A 15,128-nucleotide genomic window follows, 5' to 3' on the forward strand; every position below is an offset into this window, starting at 1 on the left:
CACACAATGTGATATATAGATGATGTATTATAGAAATGTACACTTGAAACCTATGTAATTTTACTAACCATTGTTACCCCAATAAATTCAATTTTTTAAAAAAGTGAAGAGTGCTCTCATTGATTCTTTGTTCTGTGTAACAATTAATTTTGAGAAAGATACTGCTAGGCAAAGAGAGAGATGGCATCTAAACTCAGGGCTTTTTTTACTCTCAATCTTAGGCTTCACACCCTAGTATTTTGCAACATTGAGGAGCAGGTTTACTTCTGGGGTCAGTGTGGGTCAACTTCAGGCATTAGAGTTTTGTGTATTAGGACACAGATCAATTTTAGATGCCTGTGGTTCAGATAGTTTACCCCTAACTGTACGAGTAGCGTAAACATTGGAACTTTACCTTATTCAATAGTTACAGTTATTATACTGGAAATAGTTTTATTTTAGCTCCTCAACTTGGATTTCTTTTTTAAATTAATGAAGCTGATTCATCAAAATGCTTTGTAAGATATTCATTGTTGCATTTATTCATTTGTTTAACAAGCATTTGTGTGTCTTATGTGCTAGGAGCACCATGGGGCGCTAGAGATAAAGAGATAGATAAGACACAGCCCCTGTGTTCAGGGAATTTTGGAATACAAAAAGATTACAGTTAGATTAAAGTAATGTATATTGTAATACTGGCTTCAAGACCTGTGGTATGTAATTAATGTTTGATTTGCCATTTAACATTTTGGGAATTATTATTACTGTGAATTACAGAAGGTTTAGCCTTCATCTCTTCTAAGATCAAAAGAAAATGAATCTAATGTTTTGATACCTACAAATTATTCATTCTGAAAATATTTGCTGAGTTGCTGCTCTGTGCCTGGGTACTGTGCTGTTTCCAGGGAATATAGTGGTAAACAAAGCAAATATTAGCTTTGCCTTTATGGAATTCACTGTGAGGATAATCTGTTGTCTAACCTTGACTTATTCCTTTTCTTCACCACTAAGTTCTGTTCCATATATTTCACATTATTCTTTCCTGTTTTTGTTTATAGTTTAGTGTCTATTGGTATATTTGGTATTATGCCACTGACACATAGTAGGGATAAAAAAATGATGTACTGAGCAATGTTACTGCTGTGAAGCAGTAATCAAACACTAGAAAATACCAGCCCTTCTATCATAATTTCATAATACTCTCTCATTTCTTGTCAGTAAACCAAGTATGGAAACTTTTGCTCTTTGGCATTATTATAAACCTAAAGCTGCAGGTTCTTTATCTGTTGGTTTATGTGTTAAATGTTTACTAACCAATTAGATATCTGTTCCTTCTATGCTTGTGATTGTTTTTTTGTTTTTAAACATTTCTACTGTTATGGCTTTCTTCTAGCTTCAAGGTTCTTTCAGCAGGTCTAATAATCACATAGCCATGAGACAGATTTGCAAGAGAAAATGACCAAATTTAATACATACATATGTATGGGAACCCCACATACATGAAAGAGAGACCCCACGTGCCCAAGAGATTCAGAGACAAAGGGAACATGGGTGTATAGGACATTCTGAGCTAGGGACGAGGTAAGGTGCCTTGAGGGCTTCAGGGGGTCATTGCAGGACTATCAGAAGGGGAGATGTTTAGTAAATAGAAGTTTGCCCTGCCCTGTAAATAGGTCAAAAGAGGTTATCTCTGATGATTTCTTATTATGGGCAAGGCCTCCAATTCAAATACGTCTAGGTGGCCAGGAGAGGTGCGGAAGTTTCTCCAGTCGCCTTACCTCAAAACAATCTGCATACCACAGAGGCACATCTTGGGGTTCTGAACCCCCTAATTTTTTTTTAAGCTTGTTACTCCCTTTTTCACATTATTTTTGTGGCTTTCTCCCCCAGCAGAGCCCTGTAATTCCTGTAGGTTCTGAAGAAAGCCTTTGGCAGCACCAGCGAGATTACCCTCTCTTCATACTGTTATTGTGGGATCTACAATGTACATTGGTTGTTTCTAATTCTTTGTATAATTTTACATGTCCTTGCTGTCATAATTTTAAACCTGTAAAAATTGCTACTGGTTTAATTTAGTTGAAGCTATTTATTTAAAGTGATCGTTTCATCAGAAATAGGCTTTGGATTGATTAGTATTAAAAAAATGTTCCTAAAAATATGACTTTTTCTCTTTCCAGTGTTGAGAAATGGTGCTTGGGAAATTGTGCACTGGGAAAAGGTAGGCATTGATTTTTATTTTGTTCCAGGAGAGGAAATGCATAGAGGTGTACTGTAGTAGATGTAATTTTTATATATAATATAAACATGTCAAGGTTTCCACTGATATGAAAGCTATTTAATAATTAATGTTGAAAACATACGTGGAGTCTTCATTTATGCACTTCCACTTAATGTTTCTGCAATATGCTATAAAGACAATTATCTTGAAAAGTAATATTTAGAACTTTTTGTTTCTTTCATGGTATATTTTAAGTACTGTTTTCACAGATTTCATTTAACCATGAACTGTTTTGTGTTGTAATTTTTGCTTTAATCATATACTGTCCAAGTAAAAATAAAACTTAGAATTCTGATTTCACATTTGTATATTTTACTTCAAATTCATGTAATGTGACTAATCAAATTTACATACTGCTAATTCCTTAAGATAAAAAAAAAAATGTCTTACTAACTAAAATCATCTTCCAAAGAGATGGAAATCAGTTCCATAACATTAAGAGGTTAATTTGTTCACAAGACCTCTAACGTGGTAGTTAGCGAGTTGAGTCACAATTTAACAAGTGTTATCCAAGTGTTCATATGCTTTCCAGACTTCAGTTTCAAAAGGTAAGCAATTGTTATTCTCCCTTAGTTCTGGAAGAACATCTGACCTCTGGTCATCCGCAAGTAAATAACCTTTGTAACTTGGTGAAAGAACTTTTGGATGTGAGGCCACTCTCCCCAGGGGATACTGTTTCCTGAGATTGCCAGGGCAACAGAGATGTAACCGCATCAATTGATTGGCACTCCAGGGTTTCCCAGCAGGTTAAAGCCCACGCCCTGATTCTACTTTATGAAGTTCATTGTCACCTTGTATCCCTGTGGAGAATAGGATTCCCTGTGAATTAGTTGCATTTTTGTTATTTTAAATCAGTGACTAGACTAGAGATTGACATCTCCTCTTCTGGATATTTGAAAAATTCATCACTCTCTCTGGTCTTTGACATAAAAGTAACAATGAGGAAAATACCTTGATTGTGCTTTCCTTGTTTATGTTGTAGTCACCTCTTTTTCAGAAGACCAACTAAAAAGAAGCTCAAAATGTTTTAAAAGAAGTTTCTTTTATGCTTTTGGCTGGCATTTGTGGATATAAACATTTTAGAGAGAAGATAGATAAGATATAATCATGTATGATAAATTGAATTTTATTATAAATATATTTCCTTTACTAAAGTTTTCAGTGTAGTTAACATAAATGCATATCCTAACAAATTGGTAGAGCAATTTCTTATCTTCTCACCTAGAGTGCTTGCTTAAAAAATAAACAGTTGTAAAGTCAGGAGATAACCATCTACTACTTCACTCTTACCTTTAACCTGTTAAAATGTCTTCTTTTTCTCCTAGTCATTATTTCAAGATCTATCTGGATTAAAAAAAAAAAAAAAGATCTATCTGGATTACCTGGATTATTTTAACTCTTACTTTTTCAAATTTACAGACAAAAAAATTAAATTAGTAGCCCACAATCACCCATAATGATAGCATTTTCAGCCCTCTTGCAGATCTGCACCACCTTTGAGATACAGGCATCCTACTTTGAGATACAGAGGGATAGAATTTACAATGTTGCCAAAAGTCATCCGGCCAAAATGAGCTGATGTTACTTAATAATTAGAATTAGAACTAATTAGAGTTAATAAAAGTTGGTTCAGTAATGAACTCAAGATACATATTCAAAAAATAACAGCATTCTTTATGTGCACAATATCAATTTAGAAAAATATAGTGAAAAAATATCTCATTTGCAGTGGCATATGAGATGCTTACAGCTAAACTTAAAATATGTGTATGACCTTGGGAAAGAAAAGATCATAATTTTAGGTATTAAGGAGTCACATAAATGTACAAATATGTCATATTCATAGAAAAAACTAAAAATATCAGTTGTTCGAAAGTATTGATGTAACATAATCCCAGAGAAGTTATCATTTTTTTCCTTCAAGAGTTGAGTAAATTTTTCATCTTAATTTCAAAAAATAGTTGATAAAATAGAAAAATATTTTGGAAAAAAGGAAGAGCAGTGTAGAAGGATTAACTTTAAGTAAAATGGAAAGCAAAAGCTCTTAAAATAAAGTGTGTCTGTTGCAAAAAATAGGCATTGGTAAATGTCTTTTTATTCTTAAAATTGAGTGTAATAGAGTACAATAGAGTAGAATCAAAGAGAGTAGAATGCCCTGAAATAAAGCCCATTTTGATAAAGAAGGCAAAAATCATCTATAAATGGATTATTTAATAAATTATGTTGGGATCACAGATTAGCAATTTCAAGAAATAATGTAGTTTATATCTAAGTCACAGCCTATGCCAAAAAAATTCCAACTAGCTAAAAAAGTTAAATATTAAAATATTGTTTTTGAAAAACAGACAAGTGAATAAAGACTTTAATGAATACTTGGAGAACAGCAAGATCTCAAGATCTATGGGATATGATTATATAAAATTTAAAACTAATATACAACAAAAACTACCACAGATCAAGTGGAATATGGAAAATATTTGCACAAAATATAACAAATTTAAAATCATTATTATATAAACAGAAAATCAAAGTTGGCAATAAGCAGAAAGAACTATAATAAGAAACCAGACTCAGTATAATATCCAACCTAATAAAAGTTATGATTTTAAACAATATTGAAGTCTCATCTGCTATCCAATACATAAAAACAAACTCACTCGTACTTTAGAATTTTTAATTTCCTGAAGTATTTCCTATATTATTGTGGATTAGCCATTTGATCTTCATACTAAGAACCATAGAAAGGATTCTGGGAATTTACCCCAAGAAAATAATCAAAGTATGGGAAAACCTGTGTGTGTGTGTGTATGTGTATGTATATATGTATGTGTGTGTGTGTGTATGTATATATATATAAATGTTTATTGTAGCATTCTTTATAATAGTGAAAAATTAGAATATGTGGATACCCAACAATAGGGAGAGAGTTTTCTAAATAAATTACAACATTTTGCACTCTAGTGTATTTTGTGACAAGTAAATGCTATAATTTCAAATGCTGTGGAAACATAGAAAAATGTTACGCCATTTTTCATTCAACAAATATTTATTAAGTATATGTGCCAAGCAGTGAGCTCACAGCAGCAAGCAAGATGGTTCCTGTGTCAAAAAATATAACCGTAGATGAAAAGAACAGGATTGTGTACACTAAGGTGCTGGCTACGTAAAGATGGTTTACTGAATACTAAGTGAACTGGCATGGAAGCAGGCTTGTTGCATTAGCCAGATTCTGGGGCAAGTCTTTTCTTCAGCTTATGTAGTATTTTGTGCAATTAAAAATAAAATCAATAAACCGAAACCCAGAGTCAGAGCCACATGCCAAGGTAATATGATAAACCATAGTGCAAATGAGCTTCATTTCCGGGTTCTTTCTTTCTCTGCCTTTCTAAATGTGTGGTTACTGTGGTTGCTTTTGAATGGTTCTCAAAGGACCTACATATTTGCACAGCACATCAGTCACTCACAGATGGGCAGACTTCCGCTCTCAAATATTAACAGTCATCCCTCCAGTTATTGCCCTGAAGCCTTTTCTCTGTTCACACAATGTTAAGTTAACAGTATCTGGGGTTTTTAAAAAAGTATTGCAATTCCAAAGCCCTGTGCAAAAGCATTGCCCCTATACACTTGAAATGTAAACAGCTATCTGCGTTGCCCTTAGCACAAAACCAATTGTTCAAATTGAGATGCAGCTGAGACTGTTCACAGGTTTTTTAAAGATAGTTGCAGGGGAAAAATTTAGGTGAAGAATCTTAGAATCGATACATTCTTCTGGTTTCCTAGAGAAGCATGGGGAGATGGGTGGCTGTATGCATGTGGAAAAGTCACCCTATAGAACTGCTTTAATGTATGATATTACCACCATGAAATGTATTTATTTGGACTAAGAATTTATATCTCCAGAAATCCTCTAGTAAAACTATAAATATGCGGGAGCCTCCAATTGGACCAAGACAGGTTTTAAGTGAGTCTATTTTATTTTAATAAGCTTACCCTTTTACATAACCCTCAATTGTAGTGCTAATGTGAGTGACTTGAGAAGGCGCAAGGTAGTGGCCTGAAGCCCTAAATATTTCCTTCTCTTCAGCATTTTGGGGACTAAAACTCCTCTGTCACGATAGTTCTCTAATTAGAACACATGGTTAAAGAATTTTTGCCATCTTGGCTTTCTCTTCCATGTGTTCCTCTTATGTACACACCAGGCTGAAAGGGGCAGTGCCACACTAGGAGCTCAGAACCCTAAAAGAAAAAAAGATGCTTGGATGTGTTTGAGAAAGTGATCTAAAACATAAGCATCATAAAGAGGAAGTGAGTTCCCTGCTTTCCTCACAGTACCCTGAGGGTAACTTTAGCACTCAGAGAGCCTTGGGCGTTCCCAGGCCACTGTGGTCACTATATTGTACCATATAAGGTGCTGATATTTTGTTTAGTCTTCAGTTTAATAACCAGAAGCCGTGGTCTTACAATGAACAAAGATTTTGGAAAACAGTGTAATCAATTAGGGATTTTTATGAGTCTATTATAGACTCTAATACTGTAATGTAAACAAATATCCTGCTTTTATGAAGCATGTAGTCTAATTGAATAGTAAACATTGACACACAGCTAGTGATTCAAGAACAGTTGAATGGCAACCTGCGTAGCCTTCTCCCTAAGTGTCATGGCTGCAGAGAACTACATTTCTTTGTCTTGCTCTCAGTGGGTACTATCAGAATTCTGTCATCACACATGACCTTAAAGGTCAGTCTACACCTATACTTGCTGCTTTTCATTTTCCCAGTTTATTGTTGTTTTGATGGAACAGATATTTGATTCCACAGTGCCTGGTAATTTTTCAATTTTAGGTAACCCAGATTTCAGATGAAATGAACTTCTCTTGAATCAAGGCATCCAGAGCTTCCCTACATGGATAACCAGGATACATACCATAGATGAGAAGGCCCCCTCCAATGTTCCCTAAGCCATTCTGCCCCCAGTATATAAAGTAGACCATGGTGGGCTATCTATGCAGCAATTTCTTATAGGGATTCCCACTGCGGACACCATTCTCTCCTTCCCCTGAATAAAGTGTTGTTTTATGGTTCAAGGAAAAGAAAGGAGGGGAAAGAACAAAAAGGCATTAATGACAACAAAGAAAGGCTATAACAAAAAAGGCTTTTCTTGGGCCGGCTGAGTGGCACGTTGATTAAGAGCTGGCTTGGGACGCCAGAGGCCCCGGTTCGGATCCCACATATGAGGGCCAGTGACACTGCCCTCTACAGCTAAGATGCTGAACAACAGCTCAACCTGGAGCTGGGCTGCTGTGAGTCGGCAACAGCGTAGGCTGCAGCCCCTGCTGCAGTGGTTTGCCATGGGCTACCGTGTGTAGCCAGCAGCCAGCGTGAGCGGCCAGCAGCCGCAGTGAGTGTCCGTCCAGAAGCCGGCGACTGATCTGCCTCGCCCGAGAAGAGCGCAATGATGGTGCCAACTTGGGCCAGTGAAGCAATGTCCTCCACAACTAGACTGAAGAACAAAAGGACAGCAACTTGTCTGTTCCCCTTCCCCCCAACCCTTCCCCCAATTCCCCAGCACTGTTCCTATCCCCCAATTCCCCAATACAAATCTTCAAAAAAAAAAGGCTTTTCTTGATTAAGAATTGAAATTTATTTTAGGTTCATTTGACTACTAAGCGAGAGGAAAATTTTCATGATATAAGGGAGTGGCTATGGGTGTTGCATTGTCTGACAAAAACTCTATGACAAACCTATCACTGAAATTACTACTAACAATTTCTGGCCATAGCGTGTCTTTGTCTTCAGGCCATGTTCACAAAAGTGCTAACAGATATGAAAATGAGAAAGAGATTAAGCTGGCTGCTTTGTTGTTGTTTTTTAATTTAAAAAACAGTAATAGTTTCATGATATTTATTTATGCAAAATCAGGCTTTGCAGAAAGTCAGATGTGGGTTTGAATTAAGCTCTTCATCTCACTGAGAATTTGGACAAACTACTTAGAATCTAATACTCATTTCCTTTCTCTCTAAATTATGAATTATAACTAACACCTATTTCATAAGGTCATCATGAGGAGTAATTATTATATATCCAATAGTTTTTCTAGTTGTATTGAGATTTCCTTAAATAGGGTAAAATTTTCATTTGGTAAATTCCTCCTTTTTATTTTTATGTCAGAGGGAGAGACTATGAGAAGTTGAAATGTCAATTAAATGGATAAATTAAGATAAGTTATATAGCTGATAAAACAAAGACACAAGTTCAATTTTTAAAGCACTGCACCATCCTTGGCCTCATTCCTAGATCATTTTATGCTGTTTTGTGAAGATAAGTGGTTTCTTGTTTGCCAATAACCATTTTTACTGTATTCTATGTTTAAATACAATGGGTTGTATATTTGTAACTATCTTTCCATGCAGATAATTAACCAATTCCCAGTTTTCTTTCAGGTAAATGTTGGAGATATAGTTATAATAAAAGGCAAAGAGTATATACCTGCTGACACTGTACTTCTCTCATCAAGGTAGAGATACCTACTGATGCTCAAACAGTGTAGAGGACGGTTTCTCTACCCTGCATTGACCTTGTGATTTCTCCAAGGAAATAAGGAATAAACGAAGAATTTTAAACCTCTCTAATGATTATGAATTAAGCGTTAAAAAAATTGATTGGACTTGACTCTTTCATTTTTGTCATATAGAATAAGTGATAGGTACTATGCTTTATAATTCAAAAGCTATATTTGCAATTACGAGCCCACTCTCTCTCTCTGGATATGTCCAGATGCTTTTCTGTGGACCACTAACTTTTGTAAGATTTCCTGTCACTTATTTTATATAATACATGGATTGGGTTCTTTCCTGATTTTTATCTTGCAATATTTGTTCATGATAAATTCCTTTATGATGCATTCATATATCCCTCCAAAGTTTCTTGATCTTTATGGTGCATTGGTACAAGAAAATGGATTTATGATTTCATTTTTGGTCATCATATCTTTTGAAATGCCACACTTCCAACAAAAAATTAAAGTATTTTGCTCTTTCTGTAAAGTTCTTTCCATTACTGAATTTAGATAATTTTTGTTTTACTCATACTTAAGATAGTCATGAATTAGTATTCAGAACATATGGCACTGTTACCCTTTAAAGAATGTAACTTTCAAATATTCTTAGGTTTAAAAACTATAAAACCAGTCCTAATATAAATTAAGAAAAAAAATGTTTTAAATATTTTAGAGGTTGTTTATCATCATTTCCTTGGACAGTTTTATTTGTAAAATCCACATGTAAATATGGACAGTGTCCTTTTTTCAAAATCTATTTAATCAGGTCATTATTGAAAATGATTGGATTTATGACAAGTTAGTGAAATCTAATTGAGCAAGTAAGAGTTATACAGATATTTGTAGAAGTAAGTGTACAGGTAGTTGAAGTAACTATAGGTAGTTACGTTTCCGTATTTTATAGTTGGGAGCTCTTTGTGCCATTTACTTATAGGTTTTGTTTTCAGAAAAATTAATAGGTTTTTTAATTAACCTTTCTTTTTAGTTTCTTTTGCTTAACCTTCATCAGGGTAGGTTTCTAAAACTGAAGTAAACGTGCTGGTCTGTGCATGACAGTGTGAGAATGAGTTTATCAGTGAACTCGCTGCCTTTGCCTTTGTCTCAGGGACTACATAGCATCAGTATTAGAGAGCTCTGCTGAGGAGGCAGAAAACCAGGGTTCTTACCTTGACTGGGTGATTTTGAACCAAATACTTAGTCTCTCAGACCTTGATTTCATGTCTTTTAAAGTAAGGAAGATGGATTACTTGATCAAACGCTAATATCCCTCAATTCTCCTTTTTGTTTAAATTGATACTATTTCATTTAAGTTTTAAGCATGCCTACCTAACCAACAGAGCAGTTTGCATTTGGTGGTAATAAGTAAAAGTCTGAGAAATCTAATGGACATTTGACGATCTGAATGTCATATTTATATAACTAAGTTCAAAATGATAGAGAATTTCAGCAATTTAAGAAAGTATTAATGTTTTCCTGATTAAACTTAGCATGGAGAAATTATCATAGAACCATCTTCGCTGATTCATTAATTACAATATTTAAATTGTACTCAAAAATATGAAGATAAGTAATTGTATTGCCCTGACTTTATACTTAGTTCTAAGTTGAAAACCTTCAAAATATTTTTCATCTGTTTCTATCCAATGCCAGAAACTCCCAGAAATCTCTGCGCTTATATTTCTTAAACTTTAGAGCATTTTTACAGAACTTATCTTCTAAACATTAAAAAAATTCCCTGGTGGTTATCAGTATTGGTAGATCAAAATAGTGTCTAAACCTTAATATAGCATCCATAGTGATAAACTTCCTTTAAAGATTATTGTTTTTAAAAAGATTACCTGATTTGTAGCTTTTTGTTATTTAGCAGTATTCAAAGTAATGTATAAAAAGCTTGTGCTGTTAGATATTTCTGTCCAAGTGGCAAAGTACCACATTTCAGTATTTTCTTTTTGTTTTCAAAAGGGATTTTGCATTACTTGGCTCTTTTGAACCTACACTGGCCTTAAGAAGTAGGTAAAAGTTCTGTCATCATTTACAGAAAGAGGAATTTTGACTTTAAGTTTTCTTTTTAGCCACTTAACTTTAGCTAATGACTAGGTCAAGGTTGGAATACTTAACAACTCTTAATCTAATAATATCTTCATTATACCACATTGTCCACTATCAGAATAAGTACATGGTGATTTTCACCTACAGGTGAGCACCATTTAACAGTAGCAATAAGCAGCAGTTTATAATATTTTAATTTCCAAGTAATTTTCAATTATTAATTATTAATAGCACATCTTCTTTGAGGTAGCATGAAATTACAGTGTGAACATGGTTGAAAGTTACTGTTTTTCATTGATTTTCATTTTGAAATAAAGAAACTGAAATTTTAGCATATAATGAACACATAACATATATGAGTTTAAAAAGTATAAAATAGAGTAAAATAACTCAAGCTTTTAATTCAAGTCCAAATAGGTTTTTGCCATGTCTACTTTATATCTTTGAAAAATTTCTCCTAGATGCAAAAGATTTCTCTCCCCAATCAATGCATTACTTAGACTTTATTAATTATTAAATAACTCAAAAGGATGCAATTATGCCTTCTAACTTCCTGAGATCCATGTCTTTGCAGTTTCGCATTAAAGGTAATAAGATGGGAGCTCCAGTGGCGCAGTCGATTAGCACACGGTACTTATATAAAGTTAATAAGATGTTTATGTAGTTAACTTTGAAAGATTTTGGAATCAGAAAATTTTAAATAAAGAAATTTTTTTAGTGTATTGTAGAGTTTACTATAGTATAGTATAGTATAGTATAATTTGTTTTTCAAAAGCTTAGAAAGTAGTTTCCACAATTATTTCTTTTCTTCTTGGGTAAGAGTAGACATTAAATAGATGGCATGAGAGTGAGGAATTAGAGAAAGGAAAATTTTTAAGATAAAGTAGCTCTCTATAAAAATATCTTTTTATTTAATATAAGATATACCTGTGAGTAAACTTTTAAAAATCAAAAGTTTCTGCATGAAAAATTGAAAATTGGGCTTAAAAGCAAATGAATAATCCTTAAGCAGTCCATGTTTTCTTGTGCCTTTAGACCTGATCAAAATAAATTTTGAAAAAATTGGCATTAGACATTTTTATTAACATGTATTATTTTCTATAATAATTTCAAACTTTCTGTCTCCTTTGTCCATTTGTTTGTTTTTTTTCTCTGTCATTCATTTTTTTTTTCCATTTTAATGATTTTAAACTGGGACCTGTAGGTGGCAGTAGGGGAAATAGTGAAAGTGACCAATGGGGAACACCTCCCAGCAGATCTCATCAGCCTGTCCTCAAGGTTAGAACCGCTGAGTTGTACAGGATGTGTGTATGTGGGTCCTCACCCTACGCCAGAGAACAGTTAAACCCAAAGATGGTCGAGTTCTGTGTCTCCTTTAACAAACTTTTTTATACTCCTTGGTGATGGACATTTCACAGATGTCTTAAAGGCCTTTTATGAATATAATAATGTTCATCCCTCAACTGGGCAGATTCAGTTCCTATTGTTATCAGTAGGAACCCATGAAACATGCCCGGAAAGGTAGATTTTATTTCCTATGCATCATTAATATATATTCATATTTAACAACATGCCTAAATACTAAGGCTTGATGTAATACTTCTCCCAGATATTGTTTTGAACCATGTTAAGGTTTACATGAAACAAAGTTATTGAGAAATGTTTAAGATTTTAAACATTCGTCTTATTCTTATATTTGAAGTTGTTTATAAGTTCTGTAGAATCCCTTCAGCAATCATGACTGTAATTTGGGCTTGTATAGGGTTTACAGAGGACCCCCTGCACAGAGCTCGATGTTGTACATTTTGTACCGCATGCTTTGGGATCAGTTTTTATCCCACTTGTAACTAGTGACAAAGTGCACGTTACTGTGATAAATTTCAGCTGTCTACTAGTGTCTGTATTGTGATATGCATCTTGTTTCATTTCTCCACCTACTAATCAGAAAGCTTGCTCTGCCCCTTTGACTGTAGTTTGTGTTTTGGATGTCCTCCTAGTTTGCTGAAATATTTATTGTCTAGCATGACTCCTTATCTGAGACATCTCGCTGTCTTTTCATAGCCCTGTTAAGAGCTTCTTCAGTAACAGCTGTCTTAAGGGATTAAGTATGTTCTGAATTTGGATGCATATTTTATTTGCCCCAATTCAAATAGAAGTTTCTTTTATTAACTTTCTAAGTTCCTTGCCATTTAAAGTCCTAGAAAAGATGCTTTATGAAAAAAAGATAGAAATAGAATTAGAATGTGAATGTTATTCTCATTTAATATGAGAATGGCCTTGGATATGTAAAGTAAAACTTGGATGCGTGTTACTGCCAAAATATGGAATCAGCATCGTTCATTTAGTATTTGTTTGTCATCATGCTTGTATATTATCAGATGTGTTTTATAATTTTATAAACCATTTAAGTTTCAAATGTATCTATAAGTAAATTACAAATTGGGAGCAATTGCCAGAGCCAAATTACTATTGTGACAGTAATACAAAACAAAACTTTGAATTATTGATAGAGTGAAATATAAATATTGAAGAACTTCTCCAGTTGGGAAAAAGTATCAGCTTTTATGAGATTAAAAAAAAAAAAAGGCCATAGAGTAAATTGAAGAACTTGCAAAGTTACTTTAAAATGAATCTATAAAATATTTGATCAATGGCCATGTGTTTTAGTAATTTTCACAAATCTTCAGGCCACAAAACTAAGCTATATGCCCATTTCTGAAACTTGGATAGTCTGGTTTGCACATGTACAAATTGGAAGTTGATTAGAAAATTCCAAGTGTGTGTAACTTAACAAATTTCTTTCCAACTTTCAATACACATGCTTATCAGAGATTACACTCCTAGTTACTTATATGATATTAATGGGTTTATTATATAACTGAATGCTAATAAGATTGATTTAGCTCCAGAATGCTTTTCGTTATAGTTGAGGATAGGCTTGTACAGTTGGACTGCAAACTCACCTGCCTATAATGTCAAGTAAAGTTAGCATGTGAAGGGACAGGATATAGATGGTCCAGGAGTGGTACCTGTGAAAAAAACTGGAGAACACAGAAGCCTTATACCAGCTGCTGCACACCAAACTTTACTAAAACACTCTGGTGGGGACCCATAGAGTGAATATTCTAGGTTCAGGTCAAGGAACAGTATAGCCAAGTTGGCTGATTTTAGTTTTAACGTTTGCTGCTACAAGAATCTCTGAAGCAACTTGAAGAAATAGAATAGGAGCAGGAAAAATAGGGGGAGAAAAGTGTATATCTTAAATTTCATTGTAAAATTTGTTCATATGGTTTTTAAAAAGTAGCCTTAAAATTTAAATGTTATGGTTCATACGATCCTATTCATCTTTCCTAAAAGGGTAGTAAATGCAAATTTGTAGGAGCAGCAATCTGGAATTTTCTAATCAACCACTTTCCTTAACCAATTTACATGTGGGCTACGAGCATGAAATCTCACTTGATATTTTTGAGCTAAAGATAATTCTAGACACAAAAGTGTTTTACACTTCAGATTCAGTCTGTGTTGTGTCTATATGGATGAACAATGCAAGTGTAATGTGACAAATTTAATCATTTACAGTCTCTTGAAGATTTATACTGATTGTTGTCAGGAAATTGCTTTTGGGTCCTTCTGGCTGAAAAGCTGATCCATGAGTTGTCATGCATGGGTTCGCCTCATATAATTTGGAGTTAGAATGAAAATCATCAAAAAACTAGGCAATTAAAGCTTTATTTAGAACAAAAGGCTTGAGTGAGTCTGAGTATTTAAATAAGTTATTATTATGCTTTCCTCCCCCCACTAAATCTTTTTGCTTTTCAATTTCAAACAATAGTGAGCCCCAGGCCATGTGCTACATTGAAACATCCAACTTGGATGGTGAAACAAACTTGAAAATCAGACAGGTAAGATTTAATATAGGTTTATGTAATTGTTGCTGTTTTATTACATGGAATCAGGACCTTTATTTCTTACTGTCTTGACTTAAAATAATTCTGTCCTATTGCAAATATTTTCTCATTGAACCATATGAAGAGGTTTTATAAACTGGTATCATTAAGTAGTATGGAAGACTCAGATTTACCTGATTAAATATGATCCATCATATACATGCAATTAGTAATATTTTTAATATTTTATGTAATAGCCAACATTCTGATGATAATAATAGTAGTAATTTTAAGTGCTTTGATATGCGTTGGCTTATTCATTTTTACTATTCACCTTATTAGGCTTTACCATATTGAAAAGATGTAGTTTCCATTGCTAT

General features: G+C 33.8%; 1 protein-coding gene across 1 annotated transcript in view; it reads left to right on the forward strand.

Moving 5' to 3' along the window:
- ATP8A1 (ATPase phospholipid transporting 8A1) overlaps window positions 1-15,128 on the forward strand; it is a 211,590-nt gene that overhangs the window by 50,293 nt on the left and 146,169 nt on the right. Inside the window, exons 6-8 of the mRNA XM_019628491.1 lie at window positions 2,157-2,197; window positions 12,066-12,139; window positions 14,694-14,763. Coding sequence (XP_019484036.1) covers window positions 2,157-2,197; window positions 12,066-12,139; window positions 14,694-14,763 — 185 coding nt within the window. The remainder of the gene's footprint in view (window positions 1-2,156; window positions 2,198-12,065; window positions 12,140-14,693; window positions 14,764-15,128) is intronic.

The sequence above is a fragment of the Hipposideros armiger genome, unplaced genomic scaffold, assembly GCF_001890085.2.
Source record: "Hipposideros armiger isolate ML-2016 unplaced genomic scaffold, ASM189008v1 scaffold_798, whole genome shotgun sequence".
Lineage (NCBI taxonomy): Eukaryota > Metazoa > Chordata > Mammalia > Chiroptera > Hipposideridae > Hipposideros > Hipposideros armiger.